Here is a 24,730-nt window from a genome sequence, read left to right as displayed (position 1 = left end):
GAATCATTCATTCAAGAGATTCGAGTGAGTCACTAAATCATTCATTCAATAGATTTGAGTCACTGAATCATTCATTCAAGAGATTGGTTCATAAAAACACTGATTCATCCAGTAATGAAGCAAGTGAAGTCTTTATGAATGAGTAATTGAATCATTCACTCAAGAGATTTGAGTGAGTCATTGAATCATTCATTCAAGAGATTTAAGTCATTGAATCATTCATTCAAGAGATTTGAGTCATTGAATCATTCATTCAAGAGATTAGTTCATAAAAACACAAGCAAGTGAAGTCTTTATGAATGAGTAATTGAATCATTCACTCAAGAGATTTGAGTGAGTCATTGAATCATTCATTCAAGAGATTTGAGTGAGCCATTGAACCATTCATTCAAGAGATTTGAGTCATTGAATCATTCATTCAAGAGACTGGTTCATAAAAACACTGATTCATCCAGTAATGAAGCAAGTGAAGTCTTTATGAATGAGTAATTGAATCATTCACTCAAGAGATTCGAGTGAGTCATTGAATCATTCATTCAAGAGATTTGAATGAGTCATTGAATCATTCATTCAAGAGATTTAAGTCATTGAATCATTCATTCAAGAGATTTGAGTCATTGAATCATTCATTCAAGAGATTAGTTCATAAAAACACAAGCAAGTGAAGTCTTTATGAATGAGTAATTGAATCATTCACTCAAGAGATTTGAGTGAGTCATTGAATCATTCATTCAAGAGATTTGAGTGAGCCATTGAACCATTCATTCAAGAGATTTGAGTCATTGAATCATTCATTCAAGAGACTGGTTCATAAAAACACTGATTCATCCAGTAATGAAGCAAGTGAAGTCTTTATGAATGAGTAATTGAATCATTCACTCAAGAGATTCGAGTGAGTCATTGAATCATTCATTCAAGAGACTGGTTCATAAAAACACTGATTCATCCAGTAATGAAAAGTGAAGTTTGTGTAGTTGTATTCATCATCTTGGGTAAATCATAATCTGGATTAGTTCACAATACTAGAGTTGGGAAGTTTGAGTCATTTCTGTGAATCACTTATTAAAATGTTCATCTATTTTCGCTGTGTGTATCGGTCCATATAAAAAGGCATTTCGGCTCAATAACTGCACACGGTTCATGGGAACACAAACAATGATCCGTCTTTGAAAAAAGCACAATCTGCTTTATTTCTCTCTTGTTGAGATCATTTTCCAATAAAAGGGCAAATATGGTCACACATTTAATAGGATAAACAACACTGAGTGATAAATATCTGCAGGGAAAACAGACCCCTAAAAAACAAAAAACGGAAAAGTGAGTAAAACCAGCACTGGCCCTTTAAATACAAGTCTAACAAACGCCAAAGGGCAATAATAATGAGTCTGTACAGATATTCAGAAGCAAATGAACCCCTAAAGTAACCATGAGCTCTGGAGAAATCATTAACAAAAGGCATTTCAAATGTGCAACAAATCACCCAAAGAGAAACGGACGAGTTGCAGTAATGCTCGGACATCAATAACGGGTCGAGTTCTGTACAGCGGAGTCGAAGCAACGTCCAAACGAGACGCTTCAATCATGATCCGTCGCTCAGACGCACATTTGGACCCTGATCGTTACAGAAAGGCTGTTTATTGCTCGAGACGGACAGACGTAATAACTGGAGCTCAAAGCAAATCAAACACACTAACGGCTTCCCATCAGACACACACACACACACACACACACACACACACACACGTCACTCCAGCGCCGTCATGCAACACCTCTTTACACAACACAGTTCGGCAGGTGCTCCGTGTTTGGATTGAATAAATCCTCAAATCTGGGTTTAAACTGTTTTTTATTGAATAAAAGGTGTTCTTTAATAATAGAGCAAATAGGCATGATTACTAAAAGAAGTTAAAACTCCATGGTACCCAGTAAAAATGACTAAAGCCTCACACTGGAGTGCGCATGTCAATCAAAACCTGGAGTCCAATCAGCTGGCTCGGTTTGGCAATGTGGGCGGGGCTTGGAGGAGGCGATGCGCTTGATGGAGAGCGACTCTTTTGAACCGTTATTCTTCACGTGAAAAATGTCAAATAAAACGTAAATAAATAAAGCTGATCTTGAAAAGTCTGCGCAGAACAGTCCAAAACTATTGTGTCTATTCATATATAGTATACATTTATATATAGATATTCATATCTCTCTATGTGATGTTTATAAATGTGTTCTGATCGATTGGTGGGGTCGTGATCCGGTGGGGGCGGGAGAGAGAGAGAGAGAGAGAGAGAGAGAGAGAGAGAGAGAGAGAGAGAGAGAGAGAGAGAGAGAGAGAGACCGACAGACAGCCGTGTCATGTGAACATGAGGTCCATTATCAGGCTTTGCCTTCCTCCACTTTGACCGACTGTGGTTTGATGGCTCCGGTTCGAGCAGCTTTGACCTGTGCCGACGGCAGCTGCTCCTGAAGCTGGCTGGGAATCGCTGAAGAGCTCGTGGAGTCGCCGGCGGCCTGACGCGCATCACGCAGAGCCTTCGCCTGCACCGGACACACGCACACACACACACACAGAGAGACACTTCATTAACATCAACTCAACAGACACCAAACATGAGAGGATGACACAGAAATTGCGACTCTATCGCAACTGCGACTTTATCCCCCAGAATTGCGACTCTATCCCCCAGAATTGCGACTCTATCCCCCAGAATTGCGACTCTATCCCCCAGAATTGCGACTCTATCCCCCAGAATTGCGACTCTATCCCCCAGAATTGCGACTCTATCCCCCAGAATTGCGACTCTATCCCCCAGAATTGCGACTCTATCCCCCAGAATTGCGACTCTATCCCCCAGAATTGCGACTCTATCCCCCAGAATTGCGACTCTATCCCCCAGAATTGCGACTCTATCCCCCAGAATTGCGACTCTATCCCCCAGAATTGCGACTCTATCCCCCAGAATTGCGACTCTATCCCCCAGAATTGCGACTCTATCCCCCAGAATTGCGACTCTATCCCCCAGAATTGCGACTCTATCCCCCAGAATTGCGACTCTATCCCCCAGAATTGCGACTCTATCCCCCAGAATTGCGACTCTATCCCCCAGAATTGCGACTCTATCCCCCAGAATTGCGACTCTATCCCCCAGAATTGCGACTCTATCCCCCAGAATTGCGACTCTATCCCCCAGAATTGCGACTCTATCCCCCAGAATTGCGACTCTATCCCCCAGAATTGCGACTCTATCCCCCAGAATTGCGACTCTATCCCCCAGAATTGCGACTCTATCCCCCAGAATTGCGACTCTATCCCCCAGAATTGCGACTCTATCCCCCAGAATTGCGACTCTATCCCCCAGAATTGCGACTCTATCCCCCAGAATTGCGACTCTATCCCCCAGAATTGCGACTCTATCCCCCAGAATTGCGACTCTATCCCCCAGAATTGCGACTCTATCCCCCAGAATTGCGACTCTATCCCCCAGAATTGCGACTCTATCCCCCAGAATTGCGACTCTATCCCCCAGAATTGCGACTCTATCCCCCAGAATTGCGACTCTATCCCCCAGAATTGCGACTCTATCCCTCAGAATCAACTCAACAGACACCAAACATGAGAGGATGACACATGTACAGAAATTGCGACTCTATCCCCCGGAATTGCGACTCTATCCCCCGGAATTGCGACTCTATCCCCCGGAATTGCGACTCTATCCCCCGGAATTGCGACTCTATCCCCCGGAATTGCGACTCTATCCCCCGGAATTGCGACTCTATCCCCCGGAATTGCGACTCTATCCCTCGGAATTGCGACTCTATCCCTCGGAATTGCGACTCTATCCCTCAGAATTGCGACTATCCCTCAGAATTGCGACTCTATCCCTCAGAATTGCGACTCTATCCCTCAGAATTGCGACTCTATCCCTCAGAATTGCGACTCTATCCCTCAGAATTGCGACTCTATCCCTCAGAATTGCGACTCTATCCCTCAGAATTGCGACTTTATCCCTCAGAATCAACTCAACAGACACCAAACATGAGAGGATGACACATGTACAGAAATTGCGACTCTATCCCCCGGAATTGCGACTCTATCCCCCGGAATTGCGACTCTATCCCCCGGAATTGCGACTCTATCCCCCGGAATTGCGACTCTATCCCCCGGAATTGCGACTCTATCCCCCGGAATTGCGACTCTATCCCCCGGAATTGCGACTCTATCCCCCGGAATTGCGACTCTATCCCCCGGAATTGCGACTCTATCCCCCGGAATTGCGACTCTATCCCCCGGAATTGCGACTCCATCCCCCAGAATTGCGACTCCATCCCCCAGAATTGCGACTCCATCCCCCAGAATTGCGACTCTATCCCCCAGAATTGCGACTCTATCCCCCAGAATTGCGACTCTATCCCCCAGAATTGCGACTCTATCCCCCAGAATTGCGACTCTATCCCCCAGAATTGCGACTCTATCCCCCAGAATTGCGACTTTATCCCCCAGAATTGCGACTATCCCCTAGAATTGCGACTTTATCCCTCAGAATTGCGACTTTATCCCTCAGAATTGCGACTATCCCCTAGAATTGCGACTTTATCCCTCAGAATTGCGACTTTATCCCCCAGAATTGCGACTCTATCCCTCAGAATTGCGACTCTATCCCTCAGAATTGCGACTATCCCCTAGAATTGCGACTTTATCCCTCAGAATTGCGACTTTTTCCCTCAGAATTGCGACTTTATCCCTCAGAATTGCGACTTTATCCCCCAGAATTGCGACTTTATCCCTCAGAATTGCGACTATCCCCTAGAATTGCGACTTTATCCCTAAGAATTGCGACTATCCCCTAGAATTGCGACTTTATCCCTCAGAATTGCGACTATCCCCTAGAATTGCGACTTTATCCCTAAGAATTGCGACTTTATCCCCCAGAATTTCGACTTTATCCCTCAGAATTGCGACTTTATCCCCCAGAATTGCGACTTTATCCCCCAGAATTGCGACTATCCCCTAGAATTGCGACTTTATCCCTAAGAATTGCGACTATCCCCTAGAATTGCGACTTTATCCCTCAGAATTGCGACTATCCCCAAGAATTGCGACTTTATCCCCAAGAATTGCGACTTTATCCCCCAGAATTGCGACTATCCCCTAGAATTGCGACTTTATCCCTCAGAATTGCGACTTTATCCCTCAGAATTGCGACTTTATCCCTCAGAATTGCGACTATCCCCTAGAATTGCGACTTTATCCCTCAGAATTGCGACTTTATCCCTCAGAATTGCGACTATCCCTCAGAATTGCGACTTTATCCCTCAGAGTTGCGTTTGCGTGCTTCTAGTAAACACAGAAACTGGCGAACGGCGGTCTTTCGAATCAGCTTTGACCGCGACTCTGGAAGACTTGAGTTAAGCTTTTCTCTGAGAAAAGAACTGCACTGAAGTCATTCTTAAAAAGGGAAGATGTGTTCGGAGTTTTGCTGACCGGATACGGTGAATGTTTAATCTGTCAACGAGCTCGGTTTCAGCTTCGTTGCTCTGGTTGGTTGTAACGCCATCCAATCACGTGCAGAGGGAGTTTGAAAGACAACCGTTTATCCGCCCCTCGGATTGAGCTGTCAATGGTGAGTTTACAGACCAAACATCTTGATGTGGGTCAGGCTTGTCAGGCTGGAGAATTGCGACTTTATCCCTCATAATTACGAATATCCCTCAGAATTGCAACTATCCCTCAGAATTGCAACTATCCCTCATAATTACGACTTTATCCCTCATAATTATGACTTTATTACTCAGAATTGCGACTATTCCTCAGAATTGCGTTTAAATAAATTAGTAGCAAAAAGTTGATTTCTCAAATTAAACACAAGCCACATTTTCACCACACATTCAAATAATCACAGTCCATGTTTATTTATTTAGAGACATAGATCTCTCAATAACACATGCTAAAAAAAATTAAAAAAAAATCACAAAACAAGATTAGGGCTGGCCGATATTAATTGGGTCACGCATTGTAATCGTTGGCATTCCTATTCTTTGGCACGCTATTACTTCCACCGGAGAAGGTTAAAATACAGGCATGACACACCCACACACACCTCATTAGTGCCTGTGCAGATCAGTCGAATGAGGAATCTACGTAAATATATCTATGATCACGCCGGTACTTTGACCTTACTCGGCGGAAGTAATGGCGATGGGAATACTAGATGAGATTCGCCTGATATGAGGTATAAAATAACACAAATACTGTTGTGTTTCTGACAGAAAGCGATCGTTTCGTGTCTTAAGACATCAGTGTGTCTCCACGAGCCTCAGGGTTTAATATGGACCCGTATGTCTGTGTGTTTTACTCTCATAGAAACACACCCCATTGACATGCATTATACGAGCAACGGCTGAGTTAAAAATCCTCATTTGTGTTCTCATGAAGAAACAAACACACCTATGATGCCATGGGGGTCAGCAGATCAACATCACAGGCTCAGTTTTGGCTGAACTATCCTTTTAAATTGAGTGTTCATCAGAGTGGTCCAAGACTTTAGGAATTTTGTTGCACTTGAACCACAAACACACCAAAAAATTACTGGATCCGAGGAGTTTATGCGGTTGGAATAAAAAAAGAGAAACAAATCCTTTACGCTTAATGAAGGCGGAAGTACCCACTCAGTCTTTACAAGTGTAAGAAAGGAAGACCATACACACATATTCAAATGTCTTTGTGTTAGTTTATCATTTAAAATGTTTTTATGAACAGATGTATACACTGACTCGGTACTTTCGCCGAAGTCAAGCGGGACATTTTCAAAGTAATTGCGTATTACGTGGCGAGCGCACATCACAGGACAGAGCAAGGCCAGCATGTGCTTATAAAACTTATTTATTATTTAAATGAGTGATGGTTTGTCTAGATAAGACCCTTATTCATCGTCTGGTGCTGTTTGAAGCTTCACTGAAACTGTTATTTGGACCTTGAGCCGTTTGAGGCCCATTGAAAAATCCTGGAATGTTTTCATCAAAAACCTTCATTTCTTTTTGACTAAAGAAAGAAAGACATGGACATCTTGGATGACATGGGGGTGAGGAAACTATCAGGAAAAGTTTTATCGGCCAGCCCTAATCGAACTCAAAGTCAGAACAAACAATCAAAGCTTCATTCAAAGGAACATGACATGAAAATAATAAAGGAGAAGTGCATTAAATGGAATTACCTATGATCACAGTGGGTGGCTCACCTTCATCCCGTCCTCAGGGCCCTTCCCAGCAGGCTCAGGGATGGAGTGTGTTGGCTCGCGGCCGGGGTATGGAGGCGAGCGGATGATGACGGTCTTGCTGACCTGCATGACGGGCCTCTGGATGGGGTTGGGGAAGGGGCCGCTGCTGGGTGGTCTCATGTGCATGACCATGCTGCCCTGAGGGCCCGAAACCTGCCGCAGAACACAGAGCGTGCGGCCACATGAGCCATGAGGAGCTTTACTAAAGCAGTGCGAGGCTGGAGGCTGAGCGGGGAATACCTGCGGTGCGTAATGTCCCGGCAGAGAGACGACTGTGGCTGGGGCTCCGGGGCCCGACGGCTTCCCACTGGGACTGGCTGAGCCGGGTCTGAGGGCCAACAGAGACTCAATGAGCAAACACACACACAGGGACTCACACAGTGTTTATTTTATCCATATGATTTATTATAGTTCTTTAGGTGAATGTATGTATGTGTCACTCACTCTCTCTCACACACACACACGTTTGTTTTTGTGACATATGGGGACATTCCAAAGGCGTAATGGTTTTTATACTGTACAAACCGTATTTTCTATCCCCTTACACTGCCCCTAAACCTACCCATCACACACACACACTGCCCCTAAAGCTACCCATCACACACACACACACTGCCCCTAAACCTACCCATCACAGGAAACATTCTGCATTTTTACTTTCTATAAAAACTCCTCCTGTGTGATTTATAAGCCTTTTGTAAAGTGGGGCCATGGGTAATGTCCTCATATTTCACCCTCTCCTGTAATACCTGTGTCATACCCATGGCATTATACACATCTGTGTCCTCATGTCACAAAAACATGCCCACACACTCACTGATTAATAAATTACTGTAGTTGATGGATTAATTGATAAATCAGCCTATAGACTAATCGATAAATAAGTAGATAGATTAATCAACCAATCAGTCGAAAGAATAAAAGACCAATTAGCCGACTAATTAATCAATAAATTAGCAGATAGATTAAAGCTCCTGTTCTTCGCGATCCCATCTTTCAGACTTTAGTTAGTGTGTAATGTTGCTGTTGGAGCATAAATAATACCTGTAAAATTATAAAGCTCAAAGTTCAATGCCAAGCGAGATATTTTATTTAACAGAAGTTCCCTTTCAAAGCCGACAGCGAGCGGCCGGTTTGGACGACACCGCTGCACTTCCTGCTGTGATGACGTCACTAGAACCGTTTGTTGACTAAAGCTCCGCCCACAAGAAAACGCAAAATAGGGGGCGTGGTCTCGTTGCTCTCCCACGCGGAGAAGAGCGCACATTGAGCGCGAGCATCGCCCCGTTATGGTAAGAGGCGGGACCTTTCTGGGCAAAGTGCGCTAAGCTGCTGTCCAATCACAACACGGGAAGCGCTGGCCCAATCAGAACTCGTCACGTGTTTCTGAAGGAGGGACTTCATAGAGCAAGGAAATCATCAGGCCGTTTTTAGGACAGAGGAAACAGCGCTGTACAGATCAGTCCATTGTGTGAAAAATACTGTGTTTTTACACGCGAAACATGAACTCATGTTATATTGCACACTGTAAACACAATCAAAGCTTCGAAAACACACGAAAAACGGGACCTTTAATCGAGTGATTCGTCGATTAATTAGTCAAAAGATTCATAGATAAATCAGCTGATAGATTAATCGATATAAAAATAGTCATTAGTAGCAGCTCTACTCTGAAGACAGCTATGATTGCATAAGTTATGCCTTTTCCCTGCAGATATGCAGTTGTCACTCCTGTAGATGAACTGGGTGTACAGAACAGCACCAAGCACTAACGGCGAACTGACAGCCGGATATAGTGTGTGTGGCCTCACACAGTCTCAATACAGAAGTCAACCGTAGACACGGCTTACAAATGACCTCCAAACGGGGGGAAGATCATCTGTAAAGTCACCCGTACATTGACGGGAAATACATTATTCTTGTCAAGCCAGGCCCGTGATGAAGCTCACCTGTAGGAGCCGCTGGGAATCCCAGGGGAATGGTTGGGCTTATCGGAGAACTGAAATCCTTTCATGTCCATCTGGGAAGGCTGCGGGATGAACACAACAGGTGTGTAAATACAAAAGGAAAACATCGGAGACATGTTTACACTGCAAAAAATGCTCTTCTTATTTAGTATTTTTTTCTTGTTTCCAGTCCAAATATAGCCTGACGTGGTCATACCCAATTCTAGTCAGAATATGAGTCTGATGCTCCATTGGGCTGTCATTATGGGGCGTGTTTCAACCCAACCAGGAAAGACCTCGATTGGATAGACGACAACCAATCAGAGCGAGGGAGCGACGCATTGTCAAATGTCAACAGAGCTCAACTGCACTGTGTTGCCAAGTCCACGTTTTTTCCCACCGGGTGTTTTCTATGTCCGCGGGTTGAAGCGACTATTATGTGATATATAGACCCATGAGTGCGAATTTTAGCAGCAACCTTGCCAAAATAACACATTTTACCCCCAAACGCCATTTTTTCCCGGAGACCCCCCGAGAAGCTATTGTTTAGGGCTAGTAGTTGGCGGATTTTGTTGTAAAACTTGGCAACCCTGTCAGCACACGCGCTGGAATAAACGATCTTTGCCGGTGTTGTAAAAAAATAAAGGAATTTAATGATACACAGAGTACTTACCCAACATGATCATTTTTGAGAGAAATTATAAAGGTGATGCAGATACGAACAAGCTCTCCGTTTAAGATTCGAGTAAATATAACCGAAGCCCCTTTGATGACGTGATGATTACGCTACTGTTGATCATCTGTCCGTCATCGTCTAAAGCCCGCCCTGATGATCTCATTGGTCCGAACAGTTTCTGTTCGGGGATACTTACTCCTCTATGGAGCGAGGCCAGACCGAACTGCCCGTCCTAAAAATGTTGTGGGCGGGGCTAAGTTCGGCTGGCATCCAGGCTAGTCCAAATATCTAAATATTCTTAAATCAAGATGCATTAACTAGATAAGTAAAATCACAAGATATTTGTTCCTGTTTTCTAAGGAAATATATCAAAATGAGTTTTTGCTTAAAACAGGCAAAATGATCTGCCAATGGGGTGAGAAAAATAATCTTATTGAGACGGAAAGAAGATTTCAATCAGAAATCAGATTATTTTTCTCACCCCTTTGGCAGATCATTTCGCCTGTTTTAAGCAAAAGCTCTTTTCATTTTGATTTTATTTTCAACAAAACAAGAAAAAATCTCTTATGTGGTTTTACTTATATAGTAAATGCATCTTGATTTAAGAATTGTTAGATATTCTGACTGGAAACGAGACAAAGTTACTAAGTAAGAGCACTTTTTGCAGTGTACAGTGATATCAATCCAAACAGACTTCACATTCTGAAGCGTGTTTAACCGGATAACATCCGTGGCTCGCTCACCTCCCTGCTGCTCATGATGGGCTGCTGGGATCCTGGAGGCATCATGCGGCGCGGAGCTCCGACAGACAGGTTCTGGTTCTGCTGGAGCTGGATGGACTGGGGCAGAATTAGGTGCTGTTGGGCCGAGCCGTAGCGCAGCTGAGATCCCGGCATGGGCATCGTCACCTGAACAGGCAATATTAAATCTTTAACTCAGGGCTCGATATTAACGCTTGTCCGGGACAAGTGGATTTTCTAAAGGGCGAGTGAAGGAGAATTTTACTTGCCACACAGACAAGCAGATTAAACAAAAACAACCAAGAAATAACCAGCCGATCACCAAAATGCAAGAATGATCATTAATTTAATGTTAGTGGCGATGGATAGTGGATAAAAGTGCAATATATAATGAACTGAAGGTGGCGCTGTTGACGCTTCGCAGCCTCTCGAGGAGAAATCACAACACACGAGACACTGAGCTAAACATTCACAATGTGCAGTTTTTATATTTATGACATATGAGACAGATAAACAACATCACACAACCAAGAGTGTGTTTTCCTGAACACCATCACGACTGAAAATGACACTGATTTCATATGAAAGCTCCATAAACAATTAATTAACAAAGTCACTTACATTTTAGATGTTTTTTTGAAAATGTAAAAATGCAGAATGTTTCCTGCAATATGTAGGTTTACGGGCAGGTGCAGTGTGTGTGTGTGTGTGTGTTGGGTAGGTTTACGGGCAGGTGCAGTGTGTGTGTGTGTGTGTGTGTTGGGTAGGTTTACAGGCAGGTGCAGTGTGTGTGTGTGTGTGTTGGGTAGGTTTACGGGCAGGTGCAGTGTGTGTGTGTCTGTTAGGTAGGTTTACGGGCAGGTGCAGTGTGTGTGTGTGTGTTGGGTAGGTTTATGGGCAGTGTGTGTGTGTGTGTGTGTGTTGGGTAGGTTTACGGGCAGGTGCAGTGTGTGTGTCTGTTAGGTAGGTTTACGGGCAGGTGCAGTGTGTGTGTGTCTGTTGGGTAGGTTTACGGGCAGGTGCAGTGTGTGTGTGTCTGTTGGGTAGGTTTACGGGCAGGTGCAGGTGCTGTGTGTGTGTGTGTGTGTCTGTTGGGTAGGTTTACGGGCAGGTGCAGTGTGTGTGTGTCTGTTGGGTAGGTTTACGGGCAGGTGCAGTGTGTGTGTGTGTGTGTGTGGGGGGGGGGTAGGTTTACGGGCAGGTGCAGTGTGTGTGTGTGTGTGTGTGTGTGTGGGGTAGGTTTACGGGCAGGTGCAGTGTGTGTGTGTGTCTGTTGGTTAGGTTTACGGGCAGGTGCAGTGTGTGTGTGTGTGTGTGTGTGTGTGTGTGTGTGTGTGTGGGGTAGGTTTACGGGCAGGTGCAGTGTGTGTGTGTGTGTGTGGGGTAGGTTTACGGGCAGGTGCAGTGTGTGTGTGTGTGTGTGTGTGTGTGTGTGGGGTAGGTTTACGGGCAGGTGCAGTGTGTGTGTGTGTGTGTGGGGTAGGTTTATGGGCAGGTGCAGAGTGTGTGTGTGTGTGTGTGTGTGTGTGTGTGTGTGGTAGGTTTACGGGCAGGTGCAGTGTGTGTGTGTGTGTGTGTGTGTGTGTGTGTGGGGTAGGTTTACGGGCAGGTGCAGTGTGTGTGTGTGTGTGTGTGTGTGTGTGTGTGTGTGTGTGTGGGGTAGGTTTACGGGCAGGTGCAGTGTGTGTGTGTCTGTTGGGTAGGTTTACGGGCAGGTGCAGTGTGTGTGTGTTGGGTAGGTTTAGGGGCAGTGTGTGTGTGTGTGTGTGTGTGTGTGTGTTGGGTAGGTTTAGGGGCAGGGAAAGTGTGTGTTGGGTAGGTTTAAGGGCAGTGTGTGTGTGTGTGTGTGTTGGGTAGGTTTAGGGGCAGTGTGTGTGTATGTGTGTGTTGGGTAGGTTTATGGGCAGTGTGTGTGTGTGTGTGTCTGTTGGGTAGGTTTACGGGCAGGTGCAGTGTGTGTGTCTGTTGGGTAGGTTTACGGGCAGGTGCAGTGTGTGTGTCTGTTGGGTAGGTTTACGGGCAGGTGCAGTGTGTGTGTCTGTTGGGTAGGTTTACGGGCAGGTGCAGTGTGTGTGTGTGTCTGTTGGTTAGGTTTACGGGCAGGTGCAGTGTGTGTGTGTCTGTTGGGTAGGTTTACGGGCAGGTGCAGTGTGTGTGTGTGTGTGTGTGTGTGTGTGTGTGGGGTAGGTTTACGGGCAGGTGCAGTGTGTGTGTGTGTGTGTGTGTGTGGGGTAGGTTTATGGGCAGGTGCAGAGTGTGTGTGTGTGTGTGTGTGTGTGTGGGGTAGGTTTACGGGCAGGTGCAGTGTGTGTGTGTGTGTGTGTGTGTGTGTGTGGGGTAGGTTTACAGGCAGGTGCAGTGTGTGTGTGTGTGTGTGGTAGGTTTACGGGCAGGTGCAGTGTGTGTGTGTGTGTGTGTGTGGGGTAGGTTTACGGGCAGGTGCAGTGTGTGTGTGTGTGTGTGTGTGTGTGGGGTAGGTTTACGGGCAGGTGCAGTGTGTGTGTGTCTGTTGGGTAGGTTTACGGGCAGGTGCAGTGTGTGTGTGTCTGTTGGGTAGGTTTACGGGCAGGTGCAGTGTGTGTGTGTTGGGTAGGTTTAGGGGCAGTGTGTGTGTGTGTGTGTGTGTGTGTGTGTGTGTGTGTTGGGTAGGTTTAGGGGCAGGGGACGTGTGTGTTTGGGTAGGTTTATGGGCAGGTGCAGTGTGTTGGGTAGGTTTAGGGGCAGTGTGTGTGTGTGTGTTGGGTAGGTTTAGGGGCAGTGTGTGTGTGTGTGTGTTGGGTAGGTTTATGGGCAGTGTGTGTGTGTGTGTGTGTTGGGTAGGTTTATGGGCAGGTGCAGTGTGTGTTGGGTAGGTTTAGGGGCAGTGTGTGTGTGTGTGTGTTGGGTAGGTTTAGGGGCAGTGTGTGTGTGTGTTGGGTAGGTTTAGGGGCAGTGTGTGTGTGTGTGTTGGGTAGGTTTATGGGCAGTGTGTGTGTGTGTGTGTGTGTTGGGTAGGTTTATGGGCAGGTGCAGTGTGTGTTGGGTAGGTTTAGGGGCAGTGTGTGTGTGTGTGTTGGGTAGGTTTAGGGGCAGTGTGTGTGTTGGGTAGGTTTAGGGGCAGTGTGTGTGTGCGTGTGTTGGGTAGGTTTATGGGCAGTGTGTGTGTGTGTGTGTTGGGTAGGTTTATGGGCAGTGTGTGTGTGTGTGTGTGTGTGTGTGTGTTGGGTAGGTTTATGGGCAGGTGCAGTGTGTGTTGGGTAGGTTTAGGGGCAGGGGTAGTGTGTGTGTGTGTGTGTGTGTTTGTTTAGGTTTATGGGCAGGTGCAGTGTGTGTTGGGTAGGTTTAGGGGCAGGGGTAGTGTGTGTGTGTGTGTGTGTTTGTTTAGGTTTATGGGCAGGTGCAGTGTGTGTTGGGTAGGTTTAGGGGCAGGGGTAGTGTGTGTGTGTTGGGTAGATTTATGGGCAGGTGCAGTGTGTGAATGTGTGTTGGGTAGGTTTAGGGGCAGTGTGTGTGTGTGTGTGTGTGTGTGTGTGTGTGTGGGTGATGGGTAGGTTTAGAGGCAGTGTGTCTGTGTGGTGTGTGTGTGTGTGTGTGTGTGTGTGTGTGTGTGTGTGTGTGTGTGTGTGCGTCCGTCCGTCTTGCCTGAATAAGCTGCGAGTCCATGAGCTGAGACGTGCTCATCCCAGCCGCTTGGTTCATGGGCCCGTCGTACACCAGCTGTTGGCTGCCATTCATGGGCTGGTAGTGAGAGCCAGACTGCGGCTTGACCATATCTGACGGCTGTAAGCCGGGGAAAGCCGAATACGGCCCTTTGAGAGGCGCTCCGCCAGAGAGCACCATGGGACTGGGCTGAGACAGGTTTGGGTGCATGTACACCTGAGACCTGCAGGAGATTCAACACAGCGTTCAGCACTCAATGAGTGAGTGTAGGTGCACATTAAGCCGATTATGCCTAATAATCCACCAATGATCATGGTCATGTAACCGCGGTAACCCATTGACTTTTATTAGAGCACGGTCTCCCACTGATGTAACATTAGGAATACTCAGAGTCAGGACATTATTATTATTGACGTCACTGCAAGGAAATAACCCGGTTTATTAATAAAGTCATGTAAACACGGTTTACTTGCGTTGTCGTTTGCATGTAAACGGGGAAAACTGGTTATTTCAGTAAGCTGATATTTGAGTTATCAGCTTACTGGTGTGCATGTAAACGCACCCATTGATACAAACGGTCACATTGATCAGCTGTTTTGAGTCTTCATACACAAAGCACGAAAAAAATGAAGGACAGAGACGTGGATTACCTGAAGGGAGGCATGGAGCTGAACATCTCCTGGGACTGAGAGACGGGCAAAGCTCCTCGCAAACCCAGCTGAGCCTGAGCCTGCAGAGACGTGTGCAGAGAGATGGGGATCTGCTGCGGGGTGGCCTACACACACACACACACATTAACCCTATAAAGCCTGAATCATATTTATCACACTTTAAAGGATTAGTTCACTTTTAAATTAACTTTTGCTGATAGTTTCCTCACCCCCATGTCATCCAAGATGTCCATGTCTTTCTTCAGTCGGAAAGAAATGAAGGTTTTTGATGAAAACATTCCAGGATTTTTCTCCATGTAATGGACTTCAATGGGCCTCAAACGGCTCACGGTCCAAATGACAGTTTCAGTGAAGCTTCAAATGACACCAGACGATGAATAAGGGTCTTATCTAGACAAACCATCGCCCATTTAAACAGAAAATAAACATGTTTAAGTTTTATAAGCACATGCTTTGCTGTTCTGTGTAGCACGTTTGTTACCCTGAAAAGGTCACGCTTGATGTAGGCGGAAGTACCAAGTCAGTGTTAAAAAATGTTCGGAAGGAGGATCGTACACACATATTCAGATGTCTGTGTCTATTTATCATTTAAAACGCTTTAACGGACATTTGTAAACAGACTCGGTACTTCCGCCAACGTTAAGCGGGACAATTTCAGCGTAACGAATGCTCATCACAGAACAGAGCAAGGCCAGCATTTGTGCTTATAAAACATAAACGCGTTTTTTTATTGTTTAAACGGGCGATGGTTGGGCTAGATAAGACCCTTATTCATCATCTGGTGTTGTTTAAAGCCCTTTGAAGCTGCACTGAAACTGTCAAACTGCAAAAAATCCTATTCTTACTCAGTATTTTTGTTTTGTTTTAGTCAAAATATCAAAAAATTCATTTACAAACCTATTCAAGTACAAATTATTGTCTTGTTTTGGGTAAAAATAACTCAAAATGAAGAGAGTTTTTGCTTAAAATAAGATAAATAATCTGCCAATGGGGTGAGAAAAATAATCTTGTTTTCTGTTTGAATTAAGATTATTTTTCTCACCCCATTGGCAGATTATTTATCTTATTTTAAGCAAAAACTCTCTTCATTTTGAGTTATTTTCCCCAAAACAAGACAATAACTGTTGCTTGTCTAGTAAATACTTCTTGTTTTAAGAATTTTTAGATGTTTGGACTAGAAACAAGACAAAAATACTGAGTAAGAAGAGCATTTTTGGACCGTGAGCCGTTTGAGGCTCATTGAAGTCCATTATATGGAAAAAAATCCAGGAATGTTTTCATCAAAAACCTCCATTTCTTTTCCACTGAAGAAAGAAAGACATGGAGATCTAAGAAAGACATGGGGCAAACTATCAGCAAAAGTTTATTTAAAAGTGAGCAAATCCTTTAAAGATGCCTGATGTTTGAGGCGACATGTACCTGCTGATAGCTCGGCTGCTGAGTCAAGGGCGGCACGAGCCGCGGCTGACTGGGAAACACATGGCCGTCCAGATACAGAGGAGGAATGTGACTGCCTGCGACACACACACACACACACACAGATCAGTATTTAGAGCTGTACGCAATCACTACGCACTAGGGGTGTCAAAATTAATCGATATTGCAATTAGTGTGTAAAATCTATTTAAATTATATTAAAACAATTATTTAGGTGCACTATGCAGTAAACTATCCAAAAACCACTAAAAAAGCCAGTGTTATATATTTTGTTCAGTTGAGTACTTATAATATCCCAAATGTTTCCAAATATTAGGTGTGAAACTATTAGGTGACTAAAGGTGTGCTATCCAGTGGTGTGCTATACTATCGAGCTTTATTAACATGATCGCTTAGGGTGGGAAATATGACCAAAAAGTAAACCACAGTAATAAGCATTTGTTTGTTTAACATTAACACAGGAGTGTTTATAGGCTATGCTAATGGACCTGGAAGAACTACTGTTAGTTAAAAATATTTAAAGCCTTATTATAAATATGAAAACCTCATTTAAAGGTTCTGTTCTTCGTGATCCCATCTTTCAAACTTTAGTTAGTGTGTAATGTTACAGTTAGAGCATAAATAATACCAGTAAAATTATAAAGCTCAAAGTTCAGCGAACGGCCGGTTTGGACTACACCGCTTCACTTCCTGCTGTGATGACGTCACTAGAACCGTTTGTTGACTAAAGCTCCGCCCACAAGAATATGCAAAATAGGGGGCGTGGTCTCGTTGCTCTCCCACGTGGAGAAGAGCGCACATTGAGCGCGTGCATCGCGCTGTTATGGTAAGAGGCGGGACCTTTCCGGGCAACGTGCGCTAAGGTGCTGTCCAATCACAACACGGGAAGTGCTGGCCCAATCAGAACGCGTCACGTGTTTCTGAAGGAGGGACTTCATAGAGCAAGGAAATCATCAGGCCGTTTTTAGGACAGAGGAAGCAGCGCTGTACAGATCAGTCAATTGTGTGAAAAATACTGTGTTTTTACACGCGAAACATTAACTCATGTGATATTGCACACTGTAAACACAATCAAAGCTTCGAAAACACGCCAAAAACGGGACCTTTAAGACTTTTTAAGGACCCGCGGACACCCTGGACAAAACACACACACACACCTTGCATTGAGACGGATGGAGCGACGGATGCCACGGGCATGGGTGGCATGGAGACTCCCCCGAAGGAGCTGTAGCTGACTCCGCTGGATGAGCCCACACTGCAGGCCGGCTGAGACACGGATCCGGCTCCGCCTGGAGAGCCCTGCTCCGGAAGAGCCTGAGAGTTTTCCCAAGCCTTCCGCGCAGACTCCATCTGAGGGACACAGAGTGAGACGCTACTGAGGAACATGTTACGCTGCAAAAAATGCTCTTCTTATTTAGTCATTTTGTCTTGTTTCCAGTCCAAATATCTAAACATTCTTAAATCAAGATGCATTTACTAGACAAGCAAAATGACATGATATTTTTCCTTTTTTTCCTTAAAAATAAAATCTAAATGAAGTGAGTTTTTGCTTAAAACAGGCAAAATGATCTGCCAATGGGGTGAGAAAAATAATCTTGTTTCTGATTGGGACGGAAAGCAAGATTCAAGATTATTTTTGGCAGATCATTTTGCCTGTTTTAAGCAAAAACTCACTTCATTTAGATTTTATTTTAAAGATAATGTAATTTTACTTATCTAGTAAATGCATCTTGATTCAAGAATTTTTTTATATTTAGACTAGAAACAAGACAAAATTACTAAGAGCAGCATTTTTTGCAGTGCAGCATTCAGAGACGCTGCACAGGAAGAGCTTTACCTTGAGTGTGAGGTCTGCGCTCGGAAAGCTGATGGGGTTCAGGTTTATTCCCGGCTGCAGGTGATCTCTGCGGAGCATCGGGATGGCTTGAGTCAGGCCCGCCTGCGCACACGCACACACACACACACACAGAGAGTATAAACACTCCACACGTCACACAAAGCCAACGCAGTAAAATAAGGGCTGTGCTATATTGACAGAAAATGCGACATCAATATCGATACGATATTGCCATTAGTGTTTGGAATCTATTGAAATTATATATTTTTTTAAATTAAAAACTGAAAATGATATTATTTGTGTTTCACAGTTTTTCTGGAAAAAGAAAAGCATTGCCACAACTTCAGAAAGTGACCAGCAGCGCGATATTCAATACAATATTGCTATTACACTGCAAAAACGCTTCTCTTACTTAGTATTTTTGTCTTGTTTCTAGTCCAAACGACTAAAAATTGTCTTGTTTTTGGAAAAAAATAACTCGTGAAAGTAGAAATGAAAGAAATGAAATGAAAAAGAAATGAAAGTTTTTGCTTAAAATAAAATAAATAATCTGCCAATGGGGTGAGAAAAATAATCTTAATTCAAACAGAAAACAAGATTATTTTTCTCACCCCATTGGAAGAATTTTTAGATGTTTGGATTAGAAACAAGACAAAAATTGGATAAAGCTCATGTACGCACGTTCCCAGCGAGCGCATCCTGCAGTTTGGTGACGGGATTGGACACAGGTACTGAAGTTGACCCCGGAGGCAGGCTGAAGTCGGAGTCCTTCGCGCTGACCCCAAACTCAATGGGCGGCACAGGAAGGACATTATCCACATGAATGTCCACTCCATTGACCGGAGTGATGGGTCCCTCCAGCCGCTCCAGGCCCTCGGAGCCCTTGCGGTTCTTCAGGGAGCGCTCGTTGCCGATCGGGCCGGGTTTGTGTTCTTTACTCTGCTCCGGCCCAGCATCCGAATCCTGGAGGACAACACAGAACCACGTTAGTCTCAGGATGAGCTCAGCCAATGAGAGACACCCAATGCAAAAGTGTAGAGCTGGGCACTGACACACTGCAAAAAATACTCCTTACTTAGTCATTTTGTCTTGTTTCTCCGGAAAAAAAAGCCGTTTGGGGGCTAAAATGTGTTATTTTGGCAAGGTTTCTGCTAAAATTGTCATTCCTGGGTCTATATATAATTGAGATCGCTTCAACCCGCTTCAACACAGTGCAGTTGAGCTCTGTTGACATTTGACAACTAATGTTATGCGTCGCTCCGCTGCTGATTGGTTGTCGGTCTGTCCAATCGAGGTCTTTCCTGGTTCGGTTGAAACGCCCCATAATTACAGCCCAATGGAGTATCAGACTCATATTCTGACTAGAGCTGAGGATGACCACGGCAGGCTAGAGTTTTTGGTTAAAACAGGCAAAATGATCTGCCAATGGGGTGAGAAAAATAATCTTATTTCTGTTTGAAATCTTGTTTTGTTGTTTCCGAACAGAAATAAGATTATTTCTCTCACCCCATTGGCAGATCATTTTGCCTGTTTTAACCAAAAACTCTCTTCATTTAGATATTTTCCCCAGAAAACAAGAAAAAATATCTTGTAATTTTACCCATCTAGTAAATGCATCTTGATTTAAGAATTTTTAGATATCTGGACTGGAAACAAGAAAAAAATACTAAATAAGAAGAGCATTTTTTGCAGTGCACTAACTCAAATCACAAGCTTGAAATACTTCAGAAATAACACTCATGAGGATTTATTATTGATATTATTTCATATTGATATTATTATTTCATATTTTATTGGAACCGGTGACACTTTTAGGGATTGTTTGATGAATAAAATGTTTAAAAGAACAGTATTTATGCAAAACAATAGGCTTTGATCAATTCTTGGGATTCAATATCAACTAGGGCTGTCACTAACTATTATTTTGGTTATGGTTAGACAGCAAACCAGAGGTTTACACCCATTTTAAAATCACGATGAAGAGTTTGTATATTTAGAAACACGTTTTCTCCAGTGTTGGCGTAGGTTTATAAATGATTTACCTTACACATCTGATGAAATGACACGCACTGCGTTCCCAGATGAACGCTATTTTTTTGAGTTTGAGTTTGAGATGTGTGCATGTGGAGCAGAACTGAGCCGGTACTCGACATCAGTTGCAATCGAGTATTTAATAGAGGAACTGTGACAGCCCTAATATCAACCCAGCCCTACAGAAATGGCAAGAGATTTGAATAAAGTAGAACGACCTGCACCTCTGAATTGGGTTCGCTTCCCGTGTAGGAAACCTGTTTGGTCCATGAATCGCCGGCTGACGACTGGACAGTCAGAGCTTCAGGAGGAAAACAAAGTCATTTAGGGTCCGTGTCTCAAGAATGACCTTAAAGGTTAGTTCACCCAAAAGTGAAATGTCTGTCATTAACTCCTCTCCCTAATGTCGCTCCACACCCGTAAGACCTCCGTTCATCTTCACACACAGTTTAAGATATTTTATATTTAGTCCGAGAGCGTATGCAAGTGTATGCACACTATACTGTCCATGTCCAGAAAGGGAATAAAAACATCATCGAAGTAGTCCATATGAGACATCAGCTGAAATCACGTGACATCGGCGATCCGAATCATGAATCAATTCACTGATTCATAACCGTTCCAATCTTTATTTGAGGATTAAAAAAACAGACACAGAAGAGAAGCCAATGCTGAATAAAGTCGTAGTTTTTGTTATTTTTGGACCCAAATGTATTTTGGATGCTTCAAGAGACTCTAATTAACCCACTGATGTCTCATATGGACTACTGTGATGATGTTTTTATGCCCTTTCTGGACATGGACAGTATAGTGTGCATACACTTGCATACGCTCTCGGACTAAATATAAAATATCTTAAACTGTGTGTGAAGATGAACGGAGGTCTTACGGGTGTGGAGCGACATTAGGGAGAGGAGTTAATGACAGACATTTCATTTTTGGCTGAACTAACCCTTTAACTTTCTCACACCACACCGGCTTTACCTGTGCTGTTCGTCTCCCAGATCTCCGTTCCCAAGTTGTTGGCGGAGAGCGTCTCTTCGGCTTGCTCGATGGACATGCTGCCCTGCTTCTTAGCAAACCGCGGAGGCATTTTCGAAGCAATTGTTCTGTTCTTCACCGAACCCTTCAGGTGCACAAACCAATCAGCTTCAATATCCAGTCAAGCGACACTTCATGCAGTTAAAAACTCAGTGGAATAGCATCGTCATGTATATACTTTCAATTTTGGACGTTTGCGGAAGGAGCTCATCCATTTCCATTTGAAAGCTTAGAGTCTCTTCTTTCTGAAGATCACTTTGGCATTTGTTTTACACAAAGTAATGTATTTACACTAAATTACTCTGATGCCATTTCCACCTGGATTTGGCCGACCCAAATCGAAAAGCCTGCCATACACACATACAGTGGTCTAGGTTAAAAAATGTGGTGTCATTTTACAGGAAACCCTTTGAACTTGCATAAAACACTGCTAAAAGTGATAAACATGGAAGTATATGCTGTCTGAGCTGTAACAACCTCCCCAAAAAAAGCTTTTTATTACAGCTTAGACAACATATACTACCATGACTTTTAGCAGTGTTTTATGTAACTTCAAAGGGTTTCCTGTAAAATGACACCAACATCTGGAACTTAGACCACTGTATGTGTGTATGGGAGGCTTTTCAATTTGGGTCGGCCAAATCCAGGCGGAAATCCCCAAAAATGGGCCCGGATCTTAAGAGGTTAAACAGAAGTCTGTGAGCGATTCCTTACCGGAGGACCCTGATCCTTTCTCCTGCGGTCCTCATCCTGGGGCCGGCGCTGCTTTTTGGACAGAGCGTCCTGGAAAACCTCTGGACTGGGGACAGATGCTCCCGAGTCACTTTCAACTGGGAAGAAACCGAAATGAGCTCAATGTCAAACATAATCACAAACTCCATCAAGAACTAACCGGTGCATTTCAATCGTAGTAGATTTTTAAACAAAGCACTGTTAATGTCTTGGGTATGGTTTCTTGAGTCGCTTGAGTACATAAAAGGTGCCAATAGATACCAAAGAACCTCCATTTTGAAAACCATTGAAACCATTTCAAAACAACATTTTTTCCACTATAAAAAACTTGTGCAACTCAAACTAAAACAATGCATGCACTGAGACAAAAATGCATTTGGCCACATATCTAAATAAATGAATGAAGTTGAATAAGCAAACGGTGGAGTGTTCCTTTAAAAAAACATGATTTGTGGCTTACTTGAGTAAGTGTTGAGGTCATATTGGGAGAGTTGTTCTGTCATGTCCGCCTTCATGTTTCTGGGTTTCTCCATGACCTTCCCCGTGACTTCAGCCGCATTGCTGTCGTCGTTCTGCTCCACGCCGTACACAGATGCGGAGCTCAGGCCGCTGACCGAATCATCTGGAGCTCTGCACAGTTCAGACAGATTCACCGAGTTAACTTCATCAGCAGCTTCACAAGTACTGTGCATTACACTTAATCAGTATTTTTGTCTTGTTTCTAGTCCAAACATCTAAAAATTCTTAAAATAAGAAGTATTTACTAGACAAGTACAAATTATTGTCTTGTTTTGGGGGAAAATAACTCAAAATGAAGAGAGTTTTTGCTTAAAATAAGATAAATAATCTGCCAATGGGGTGAGAAAAATAATCTTGTTTTCTGTTTGAGTTAAGATTATTTTTCTCACCCCATTGGCAGATTATTTATCTAAATAAACCCAAACTCAGCAGCTACTCGCCTCACGGACATGACAAATATGCGTATAGAAAGCTTGAAATGACCACTTTTAAATGAAACGATTCGAAGATATTTAATTAAGCAAAGTGCAGTGTTGACGCGAGCAGCTCTTGACCCCGAGCGTTTCTGTTTATAATGCTGCGCTCCATCACTGCTCCAGCTGTGAGTTTAACACACATTTTTACACTAATCCTGACTAGTGCAACTCTGTAGCCTACACATTTGTTTCTTAGTTGTTGTATTAGTTCTTACTTTGCTAAATATGTATATATAATTTCTGATTATAGCATAGCTTTCTGCCCACCCAATTAGACTAGTAAAGAAGGCTAATGATTAAAAAAAACAAACGCTTGATCACGGGCCCGGCCCTACCCGAGGATAGTGCAGGGAAATCTCAGCCCGGGTTCGGGCTCGGGTAGAGAATCTAAACTCTACTTGAGATTAAATATTTTATTAGCTCTTACGCAAAGCTTCCGCGAAGAAAAACAGTTCCAACCTGCTTTAAGCCTTTATCTATCGCTGCTAAATGTTGAGAATGAATGCTGAAAGGGTTAGTTCAGCCAAAAATGAAACCAAGCCTATGATTTACTCACCCTCAGGTCATTATAGGTGTTTATGACATTCTTCTGTCAGACAAATACAATCAGAGTTATATTTAAAAAGTCCAGGCTTTTGATGAGATAAATTCATTTTCTGTCTTTTCTCAGTCTAGAAGGTCCCAAATTCAAAAACAATTTCACATTTCTACTACATTAATGACCCAGTTTAAATACAGATTCATCTTTCCAGCGCAGATTCATTCTTTCCATTAATGTAAGATTTTTTTGATATTTTGAAAAACAAGACAAAAATCCTAAGTAAGAAAAGCCTTTTTTGCAGTGTAAGCCTCTTCCGGACAAAGTTTAGCCATTTATTAGGGGGCAGCCCTGTTTGTGTGGCATTGATTGCTCATATACACTGCAAAAAATGCTTTTCTTACTTCGCAGTTTTGTCTCGTTTTAAGTCACAACTAACTAAAAATTCTTACATTAAGGGCGCGTTCACACTTGTAGTTCGGTTCGTTTGGTTCGGACCAAAAAACAAAAACAAAGATATAGTCCTGGTCCGCTTAGCGTTCACACGGGTATTTTTAACAGCGAACCTAAAGTTACCGAACCAAAGGCACAGGGAGACGCTCACAACCTGATTGGTCGGCTTATATGACGGAGGAGCTCGTTTACCGAACATTCAAAACAATGCTGTGTGCGGATTACACGCGCGGGCATTTTATGCGTGTACATATGGCATTATTTTTTACCAGAGAACTCATGAAGAGCTCATGAAATGTTCAAAACAGCAGCAGGATTTCCTCCGTTGTGCAGAACAGAGACGGCCGTTCTGTCGTCTGTACCTGCTAATAATGGGCAACACAGGAACTTTGATGAGAAGAGCCAGATATGCTTTTTGTGTGTTTTTTCTAGCATTTTCGAAACATGCTCGTCTGACCAAATATTGATGAGGCTCTTCCTCGTTGCTCTACGTTTGCCCTCTAATGTTAACGTTACTCATTTTGGATACACCGATCTTTCCGCGTCGTCAAATCAGCTGCATTATGCGTGGCATCTTGTGACATTATACGTCCTGTTTTTGGTTCGTCTACATGTCTTTGGTCCGTGTTGCGTTCATATATCAATCGAACCGCACCAGAGTTCGTTTGGAAGTGGATCGAGATCCGTCTTTTTAGCGCTCTCGGTCCACTTGTTTGGTGCGCAGCAGGG

General features: G+C 43.7%; 1 protein-coding gene across 3 annotated transcripts in view; it reads right to left on the bottom strand.

Moving 5' to 3' along the window:
• Positions 1-1,829: 1,829 nt before the first annotated feature.
• prrc2b (proline-rich coiled-coil 2B) overlaps positions 1,830-24,730 on the bottom strand; it is a 56,221-nt gene continuing 33,320 nt past the window's right edge. The window contains exons 16-30 of one of the 3 annotated variants that reach the window (XM_067437528.1): positions 22,476-22,645; positions 21,998-22,113; positions 21,227-21,368; positions 20,467-20,543; positions 18,893-19,174; positions 18,212-18,313; positions 17,532-17,724; positions 16,357-16,451; positions 14,917-15,041; positions 14,249-14,489; positions 10,631-10,795; positions 9,215-9,294; positions 7,506-7,593; positions 7,227-7,418; positions 1,830-2,529 (exon numbers count right to left, since the gene is read on the bottom strand). In XM_067437528.1, the coding sequence (XP_067293629.1) occupies positions 2,368-2,529; positions 7,227-7,418; positions 7,506-7,593; positions 9,215-9,294; positions 10,631-10,795; positions 14,249-14,489; positions 14,917-15,041; positions 16,357-16,451; positions 17,532-17,724; positions 18,212-18,313; positions 18,893-19,174; positions 20,467-20,543; positions 21,227-21,368; positions 21,998-22,113; positions 22,476-22,645 (2,230 nt within the window). In that variant the 3' untranslated portion in view covers positions 1,830-2,367. Of the gene's footprint in view, positions 2,530-7,202; positions 7,594-9,214; positions 9,295-10,630; positions 10,796-14,248; positions 14,490-14,916; positions 15,042-16,356; positions 16,452-17,531; positions 17,725-18,211; positions 18,314-18,892; positions 19,175-20,466; positions 20,544-21,226; positions 21,369-21,997; positions 22,114-22,475; positions 22,646-24,730 lie in introns of all 3 variants that reach the window. The other 2 variants (XM_067437529.1, XM_067437527.1) reach the window with 2 other exon arrangements.

The sequence above is a fragment of the Pseudorasbora parva genome, chromosome 3 (assembly GCF_024679245.1).
Source record: "Pseudorasbora parva isolate DD20220531a chromosome 3, ASM2467924v1, whole genome shotgun sequence".
Classification (NCBI taxonomy): Eukaryota; Metazoa; Chordata; class Actinopteri; order Cypriniformes; family Gobionidae; genus Pseudorasbora; species Pseudorasbora parva.
This window is presented reverse-complemented; position numbering and strand designations above follow the sequence as displayed.